The 10,286-nt window shown below is 32.4% G+C and overlaps 1 protein-coding gene across 1 annotated transcript; it reads left to right on the top strand.

Annotated features, from left to right (window-relative positions):
• Positions 1-325: 325 nt before the first annotated feature.
• On the top strand, positions 326-9,165 carry LOC131533081 (inositol-3-phosphate synthase 1-A-like). The gene is made up of 11 exons (XM_058765137.1): positions 326-477; positions 688-811; positions 988-1,149; positions 2,542-2,671; positions 2,750-2,943; positions 4,176-4,325; positions 4,414-4,629; positions 5,765-5,929; positions 6,434-6,547; positions 7,683-7,900; positions 8,622-9,165. Exons 2-11 carry the CDS (start codon positions 698-700, stop codon positions 8,815-8,817), a joined length of 1,659 nt encoding a protein of 552 aa, XP_058621120.1. The 5' UTR covers positions 326-477; positions 688-697; the 3' UTR covers positions 8,818-9,165.
• The last annotated feature ends 1,121 nt before the right edge of the window (positions 9,166-10,286 follow it).

Below are 10,286 nucleotides of genomic sequence, written 5' to 3'. Positions count from 1 at the left end.
ATAAAACAAATATTAAAATATTAAACATTAATCAAATATATTGGATAAAAATATTAATTTATTTTTTGCATGTGAAGGGGTTAAACTTACACAAAGCGTTCTAATCAAGAAACTGCATTTCTTGTTGCATCTATACACCATTAAATGCATTTAAGTGAATCCTTTGTACGTGCATCTTAACAGTACAGATCGTTCCCTGATATCAATTCACTGCACGCACAGATTCGTTAAGCTTTTGTCCTCCAGACTCCAGAAGCATCCATCCATCCTCACATTTTGGTGCACGAGTGGAAGAATCTAGAAGGCTTTGGTAACTCCGCCTCCTCCAGATAAAGCGAGAGCGGCGCGCGACGCACCGGCAGACGGAACCGGAGACGCAGAAGGTGATCCACCTGTAACTAACATTAGAGATACCTCTCTGTCTTTTAATTGAAAGGCTTGATCCATTTTCCTTCTGCTCGGAGAATATCATTAAAGGTATGTCTGGTCTGTTATTGTGTTGTAGCCTACCTATTGTCTTATTAGTTTATTATTTAATAATATATTAAATGCATCTTAAATGCAATAGGCTGTATTTCATTCATGCATATTGCACTAATGTATAGGCTACAATGTATTGCTACAAATATAGCTGTGCTACTTATGACTGGTATTAATGAGTTTGCATCGTCTCTCCCATTGTTGCAGGTTGATCATCATGCCTGAGAAAGTTCGCATCAACAGCGCCGATGTGAAATACACGGAGAAACACATCGAGTCGCGTTACTGTTACTCCACTGCCTCTGTGCGCAGAGATGGAGACGCGTTCACTGTGAGTCCCTGAACCTTTTAAACTCATGCATTTCTTCTTTGTGCATTGCTGAAGGCAATGCAACTTTATATTTCAGAGTCGGAATCAGAAAGTTGCATTGCATTTTCTCCCTTCTTTGGGTAGCTGCGTATGATGCAACTGGTAAACAAGTGTTTTGCATGTATTATGTTAATAAGGTGACGCCCTCCAGCACCGAGTTCACCTTCCGCACCGAGAGGCAGGTGCCCAGGCTGGGCGTGATGCTGGTGGGATGGGGTGGAAATAACGGCACCACGGTCACAGCTGCGGTCCTGGCCAATAAACTGGGTCTGACCTGGAAAACCAAGACCGGCGGGAAGGTACAGATTTTGCAAAGTGTGTCAATGCTTTGTAAGTTCACCATGCATTAGACTTCAAGTAGTGACCCAAATGCGGTGTAAATCAAATCAAACATTAACATTTATAAGTAATATACATATTAATAACAAACCACTTTGCAGTAAAACACTATGTTATGTAATTAAATAAACCTCTGATACATACACGTACTAATACATTTTAAATGCATAAAAACATCAGACTAATTATATTTGATGCCAAGTAGCGACTTGTAGTACAAGAAATGTCTTAAAATTAAGCATGAAAATTTCTAAATAGCTACTACCAATAATACATATTAATAATAAAACGCTTAATGCATATAATATAATGTCAGAAATACAATGATACATATTTAATATCGTTAATATTATTATTTTTTTTTATAAATTTAAAATGTATATATCATTATGCAATATTAATTTACTATTATATAATAACAGATGTATTTAATATTTTTAAATGCACAAAAAGGTGATAAGCTAATTTATTTTGCATGATTATATATAAAGAGCTCTCTGTTTGTTTTTTTAGATTATTTTCATGATAACAGAGGTCTAGGGGCTATGCAACTACCATATAAGTTTCAAAGCAGTCAGTCCACAGTAAAGTGCACACAGCCTGCATAAAGTTTGTTTTGCTTCCAGCTTAGCGCGGTGACATAATTGTGACGTCGGCCCTACATGACCCTAGTTACCTGTGGTTGGTCTAGCCGTGCGTCACTCAGAAAACAACAGGCCAATCAGAAGAGAGGCTCATGAATATTAATTAGACAGGCCAGATCGACGTGTTTTTACCAGAGCTCATGAGAGAAGAGCTGTAAAACTATATTGAGATGGTTTTTGGTACTTATACCGCAAATATATATTCTTAAGGACATCAAAACCTAAAATAAAACTTCAGAAAGGTGTACAATATGGGACCTTTAAAGCAGCATGATTTTTAGTGGAATCAAATAAAGATACTTCTGGATGAACTGAAATTTTTGCTTTTTATCATTTTAATATACGTGATTTCAGACCATCCATTCCTTTGGAATTGTGGAAAAGTGTACAAAGTGTGTTTAAAAAAAATGTCATCATGGTTACACAAACATTAATGCAACATTCCATTTTATCACTTTGTAAACTTTTGAATGTAACATTCTCATAATACACAAATCAGTAACATTTAAAAAACAGATAAACATCCAATTAAAATAATGTATAGATATTGTTTTTGTGCTGACATTTTGAGAACGTTGTTAAAGACCAGATAACATTGAATGAACATTCTATCAGCGTTACTGGAAGAACGTTCGTTCATAACGTCCAGAGAACCTTGCCAGAACGTTCTGAGAATGTTTGAAGAGTCTGGTATTGTCCTTCTTTCAGAAAGCGAATTACTACGGCTCGTTGCTGGAGTCGTCTGCAGTGTGCCTGGGATCCGATCCGAATGGAGAGGTTTATGTTCCCTTCAGAGATCTGCTGCCGATGGTGCATCCCAATGACATCGTGTTTGATGGTAAATACATCAACTCTCGTGATCTGACGCTCTGTTTGTGGTTGCGCAGTAATGACTGAAGCTGTAATATCTGTGCAGGCTGGGATATCTCATCTCTGGACCTCGGCAGAGCCATGGAGCGTGCTCAGGTTCTGGACTGGAGTCTGCAGGAGAAGCTCCGCCCGCACATGGACCAGCTCAAACCCAGACCCTCCATCTACATCGCAGAATTCATTGCTGCTAACCAGGAGCAGCGGGCCGACAACCTCATCAGAGGAAGCAAAGCAGAGCAGGTGAGAAACTGTATTAAATATATCAGTAACGCTGTATAGTTCACATTAGTTAATTAAATCACTAAAATTAATCAAATTAATTTTAGTTTTGTGCATTGCTGAATGCAATGCAATTTTATTTTTCTTTATTTTTTTTATTAGTGCTATCGTGAATATTAAAGTTTTTGTTTATATAATATATGTTATGTGTGTACTGTGTACGTTTATGTATATATAAAGACACAAACATACAGTATATATTTATATTCATATAATTTATATTATATATTTATATATTTAATATATAAACAAAACATATTTCTTAAATATATATGCATGTGTGTTCATTTATATATATATATATATATATATATACATAATAAATATATACAGTACACACAAATATTATGTACACAAAACTTTTATTTTGGATGCCATTAATCGTGATTAATCGTTGCCCAGCACTATTTTTTATTTATTTTTATTTTGAGCCTGAATCATAAAGTTGCATTGCATTTTCTTTCTTTTTGTGTAGTTGCATACATGCATACAACATTTGAAAGTACTTTGCATGTACAGTATAACTAAATTACTATGTAAATGAATGAATGAATGAATCAATAATCACAGTACATTTTTACACAAATTGTACAACATTTTCTGCACTCATATAATATTTAGTTTGACCCTTTGAAAACTAATTTTTGAAAACTAATTTTATAGGTCTTATTTTTGTACAGTATTTGTGAAATATTGTGTGTATATTTTGTGACTATATAAAAAAATGTATTAATCTTAGTTAATGTAACTCAGATTAATAAATGTGCTCAACATTCAATAATACATTATTAAAATCCAAAATTGTATGTTCATATTATTTAACGGACCAAAGTTGACACGAACTTACAATGAACAGTATTTTAACATTAACAACTTAATAAATACTGCTCATAATGCTCATTGTTTTTTAATGTTAATGTATTACTTCATGTTATAACCTCATCAACAGTACAGTAGGAAATTTACAAAATATTTTCATGGAACATGATCTTTACTTAATATCCTAATGATTTTTGGCATAAAAAAGGATCATTTTGACCCATACAATGTATTGTTGGCTATTGCTACAAATATACCTGTGCTGCTTATGACTGCTTTCGTGCTGCAGGGACAAATAAATAAGTATATAGTATGTGTGTGTTGAGTAAATGTATAAATCATGATGTTTGAAATATTCTTGTGTTCTGTTTTAGGTGGATCAGATCCGCAGAGACATCTGTGATTTCAGAAAGAAGAGCGGCGTGGATAAAGTCATCGTTCTCTGGACCGCAAACACCGAGCGATTCTGTGACGTGATTCCAGGAGTCAACGACACCGTCGAGAACCTGCTCAACACCATTCAGGTGAGCTTGTTGAAATGGTTGATGTGTACCGAATCAGAATCAGTGAGAAACACTAGTATTAATGTGTTCTGTGGTGTTTGCGTCTCAGACGGGAGGTGAAGTTTCTCCCTCCACCATGTTCGCGGTGGCCAGTATTCTGGAGGGCTGCGCCTACATTAACGGCTCGCCGCAGAACACATTTGTCCCCGGAGCCATGGATCTGGCCGTCCAGCGCGGCGTCTTCATCGGTGGAGACGACTTCAAATCCGGACAGACCAAAATCAAGTCTGTGCTGGTGGACTTCCTGGTCAGCGCTGGAATCAAGGTGAGAGAAAATCATTACATTTCTGAAACATTAACACATGCATTAGTGTCCCATTATTTTGTTTTAAGCCTGTAAAACACAAATGTGTCCCTGGAGCACAAACCCAGTCATAAGCAGCACAGGTATATTTGTAGCAATAGCCAACAATACATTGTATGGGTCAAAATGATCCTTTTTTATGCCAAAAATCATTAGGATATTAAGTAAAGATCATGTTCCATGAAGACATTTAGTAAATTTTCTACCGTAAATATATCAAAACTTAATTTTTGATTAGTAATATGCATTGCTAAGAACTTCATTTGGACAACTTTAAAGGTGATTTTCTCAATATTTTGATTTTTTTGCACCCTCAGATTCCAGATTTTCAAATAGTTCAAATATCGTCTTATATTGCTCATGTTCGGCAATATATTCTCGTTCTAATGGAAAGCTTATTTATTCAGCTGATGATGTATAAAAAAGTTACCCTTACATTTAACAATAAAGACCCAGTAATTAATGCATTGACTAAAATGAGCAAACAAAGAACAATTTATTTTTTCTAATTCTTTTTTTTTTCTTTTACATTTTTAATTTTTTACATTTTTAAATTCATGTTTAATTTTTTATGCATTATATTTTTTCCCATTTTCATTTTTCTGGGTTTCATTTTATCTGTTTTAATTTTTCTGGATTATGTTTTCATGATTAAATTAAATGTTAGTAGTAATTTGTTACAGTATTTATTCATCTTTGTTAACAGTAGTTTATTGTTAGTTCACGTTAGCTCAGGTCCATTAAATAATATTAACAGATTCAACTTTTGATTTTAATAATTTATTAACATGAACTAGTGTATTATACAATTATTTTGACCTCTTGATTGACAATCATTCATTTTTGAACCTTAAGCACACTGGTAATTTTTTAATAGATCCTATTTTTGTACAATATTTATGAAAGGTGCCATGGGTGTATATTCTGCAAAATCATCAATATAAAATAATATTAAATATTTCTTCTGAAATTTTATTATATAAAATATTCTATATTTTATAATATATAAATTATATATTATTATTGTGTTATTTATATTATATATTTTATATTGTGTGAAATATTCTAAATTGCATATTAAAATGGTCATTTTCAGCCAACTTCTATAGTGAGTTATAATCATCTCGGCAACAACGACGGTCTGAATCTGTCGGCGCCGCAGCAGTTTCGCTCAAAAGAAATCTCCAAGAGTAACGTGGTGGATGACATGGTGAAGTCGAACCCGATACTGTTCCGACCCGGAGAGAAACCTGACCACTGCGTGAGTCTGACCCGATATCACACATACACTACAGCTCAGACGCGTGCTTTCAAAACAGTTTATTCAGCAAGGACGCATTAAACTGATCAAAAGTGACAGTAAAGACATTTATAATGTTACGAATGATTTCTATTTCAAATAAATGCTGTTCTTTTCAACTTTCTATTCATCTGTGAATCCTGAAAAATAAAATGCATCACAGTTTCCGCAAAAATATTGTGCAGCACAACTGTTCTCAACATTGATAATAATCAGAAATGTTTCTCGAGCAGCAAATCAGCATCTTATAATGATTTCTGAAGATCATGTGACACTGAAGACTGCAGTAATGATGCTGAAAATACAGCTGCGCATCACAGAAATAAATTACAGTTTAACACATATTCACATAGAAAACAGTTGTTCTAAATTGCAATAATATTTAGCATTTTTACTGTATTTTTGATATAAATAATGTCTGACTGAGTGAAAGACACTGATTGGGTTTGTGGTTTGTCTGAACAGGTGGTTATTAAATATGTGCCCTATGTGGGCGACAGCAAGCGTGCGATGGACGAGTACACTTCAGAGATCATGATGGGAGGAACAAACACCATCACTATGCACAACACCTGCGAGGTGAGGTCATCGCAGATCACTAAACACATGCAGCAAATTCTGTTTGGTCAATTTTATTTTCTGCATTCTGTCTTAATGGTTAAATTAAATGTTAAATGTTAATCAGAAAGCGTGTGAAGTTAATTGAAATCATACAATTTAACAATAATTTATTAAAAGTTTAACAAAAATGACATTTTTAGGGCCCTGTGTAATCCTTTATTTTATTATTTTTACAGTTTTAATTTTGATGGATTACATTTTTTTCTGATACATTTTTTCTGAATTTGTTTTATTTTTTTGTTTTAATGGATAAATGATATGTTAGTAATCAAAAAGCTTGTCTGATTAATTGAAATTATGACGCTTACACAATTTAACCAAAATTTACTAAAGGTTTAACAAAAATGTAATATTTTAGGGCCCTGTGTAATCCTGAGTCCCAAACTCATTTTTCTTCCATGTTTTAATTTTTATGGATTACATTTTTAAATTTTTTTTTTTTCCAATTTAAATGTTTCTAGATTCTGTTTTAATGGTTAAATTAAATGTTAGCAATCAAAAAGCTTGTCTGATTAATTGAAATCATAAAGCTTACACAATTTAACAATAATTTACTAAAGATTTAACATAAATTACATTTTTAGGTCCCTATGTTTTATTTTTTTTTCCTGAATTCATTTTTTTTCATTGTCATTTTTCTCTATTCCTTTTTTAATTTAATTTTTCTGCATTCCATTTTTCCCCCCATTTGAATTTTTCTGGATTCTGTCTTAATGTTAGTAATCAAAAGGCATGTCTAGTTACCTATATGTAATTTAACAACAATTAAATATAATAAATAAATTTTTTTTTTTTTTTAACAAAAATAGAAAGTTCAATAAAACAAAATTTTTAGGGCCCTATAAAATTCATTTTATTTTTTTCCTAAATTTAGTTTTATTTTTTCCCGAGTTAATTATTATTATTTTTTTCTGTTTTACTTTTTCTGGATTTTGTTTTAATGGTTAAATTAAATGTTAATCAAAAACATGAAACTTATACAATTTAACAATTTATTAAAACTTTAAACAAACACTGTTGAAATATTGAATATGATATACTCGTCACATTTTTACATGCATTTCTGATGCATCTGTGATCTGCTTGTGTCCAGGACTCTCTGCTGGCCAGTCCCATTATTCTGGATCTGGTGATCCTGACAGAGCTGTGTCAGAGAATCACGTTCTGCACGCAGGACGATCCGGTTTTCCAGGGTTTTCACAGCGTTCTGTCGCTGCTCAGCTTCCTCTGCAAAGCGCCGCTCGTGCCGCAGGGAGCGCCGGTGATCAACGCTTTCTTCCGTCAGCGAGCGTGCATCGAGAACGTCATGAGGTCAGACGTCATTTTTGTTTATATAGCACCATATAATTACAATGTTCATTGTGCATGGTGCTTCACAATTCAAATAGAACTAAATACCAACAACAAAAAAACAATGTAACCATAAAACACAATTAAGAGCAAAAAACCCAAAAAGGCCACATATATACACTTTATTTAAAAGCAAGAGAGAATAAGTCTTTAAGTTTATGCTTAAAAATGGACAAAGTGGTGCGGATCTAATGTGTTGGAGCAGTCTGTGCATCAGCAATTATGTTGCTAAAATTAGCAACTTTTCAGACTACCCTAGTAACTTTTTCTTCCAAAAGCACCTAGCAACAAATGTAGCTATTTTTAAAATTTATTTGGCCACTTTTAGCAACCTGCAAGACAAAAAAACACAAAATCAATGCATCAGAATGTATAGTTTTAGTTTACCAGCTAATAAAAAAACTTAAATTGTTGAAAAATGTGTAAGTGTTCAATAATTCAATGTTGTGTTTAAAAATACAGTTATGTTTTAATATTGTATTTATATCGTTTCACGATCAAATTAAAATTAACATATATAAAATACATTTTTGCTGAGATTTGATGCAGTGACACAATTATGTGCCGTGATTATGCAATGACATCAAAACATCATTTAGCAACTTTATAGCAACAAATCGACCTTCCTTTAGCAACTTCCCCTGTGCATTATTGTTTAATGTGTTTGTTTGTGAATCTGCAGAGCGTGTCTCGGCCTGCCGCCGCAGAATCACATGCAGCTGGAGCACAAGATGACGAGGAGCTTCATGCATTCAGATGAGAACCGCATCCATCATCCCGTCCTCTTGAACGGAAAGATCGAGCACATCAGAAGCTATCAGTCTGTAAAATGCATTGATATTAACGGCCATGAGAAGCTGCAGCACACAATCTCATAGAAACCTACATACAAGAGCAGCTAGATGTTTACTACTGAGTGCACTGTCTGAAGTCTGATTGCAATCTTATGCAAAGCCTTGCTTGATTTTTGTATTTGCACTTGAGTACTGCTCAGCGAGTACTGTAATTCTGGATGAATATTCATCTATGCATTCCCAGACATTGCATTTTTTCCAGGTTTTGTGCATGAATGCACTGAGAAACTCATCGTTTTTGTTCATTGAACAAACTTAATTAATTATTGAATAGTGAAAATTGTTGTTGCATTTGGCAAAAGTATGAATACAGTTGTGTGAACACTCATAAATGAACTGATTTAATAAAAATTATAGATTTGATTAATTTTGGGATGGTTTTCATTTGTATTTCATTTGTAGCTTATGTTAAGTAATTATGAATTAATTGAATGTATTTAACAATAAATATATATATATATATATATATATATATATATATGTAATACTTTATATTAATACGATGTATAATGCAATAAAATCCAAAAATGTATGTGTGTGTGTGTGTGTGTGTGTATAAATATACTGAAATATCATTTTATATCTGTAAATTTTGGTTTTAATTATTCTGGATTTTGTTTTGATAATTAAATTAAATGTTAGTAATCAAAAAGTATGTCTAATTAATTGAAATCATGAACCTTATACCAATAATTTCTTAAAAATTTAACAAACCAAAAAAATGGATGGAATAAAGAAATCTGTAGAATATAAATATACAACACCGAAAGAAACAGCACCAATTACAGTAGCAAATTATTTGAGGATACGGGAACTTAAAATGTGAAAGAAATTCATCATAAGTCATTTTATATCCTTCTGAGACCCAGAAAAATAAAGTTTTGTGAATTTAGTTTTTTTTTTTTCATGTCATTACATTGTTTAGAGCATAAAATCATAATATATATATATATATATATATATATATATGTGTGTGTGTGTGTGTAATAATATATATAATAATATCATTTGTTGTTACTGCTGTAAACCTATATTGAGTTATTATGTGATCTCCTTCAATGCTTTCAGAATCTTTACTTTTTAAAATGATTTTGTTTCTGTATTTAAAAATATGTTTTATATTAACATATTTTAAAGACAGTATATTTATTGAGCAAACATTAATTCTTTTATTTATCAGAATAAGCTGAAAATAGCACAAACTTTGCTAAAGTGATTGTTTGAACAAGTATACTTAGACATTATTTAAAAAAAAAACATTATTTTAGCTGAAGTATTTGTATCACGGGTAAAAGGCCCCTCTTGCCACCTCATACATTTATAAGATTTTTAAACAAAATAAACAACTTGAATGATTTATTTTCACACAAAATCTGTTGCTCCATTAATGTTCAGTACAAAGGTATATACTTTTTCTGCAATTATACATTTTAGGCACAGTGAATAGCACATTTTAGCCTTTAGCTCCATTGTACCCTATATATATATATATA

Source organism: Onychostoma macrolepis, chromosome 02, assembly GCF_012432095.1.
Source record: "Onychostoma macrolepis isolate SWU-2019 chromosome 02, ASM1243209v1, whole genome shotgun sequence".
NCBI classification, from domain to species: Eukaryota; Metazoa; Chordata; class Actinopteri; order Cypriniformes; family Cyprinidae; genus Onychostoma; species Onychostoma macrolepis.
The sequence above is the reverse complement of the archived record's forward strand: the minus strand, read 5'-3'. Positions and strand labels throughout refer to the sequence as shown.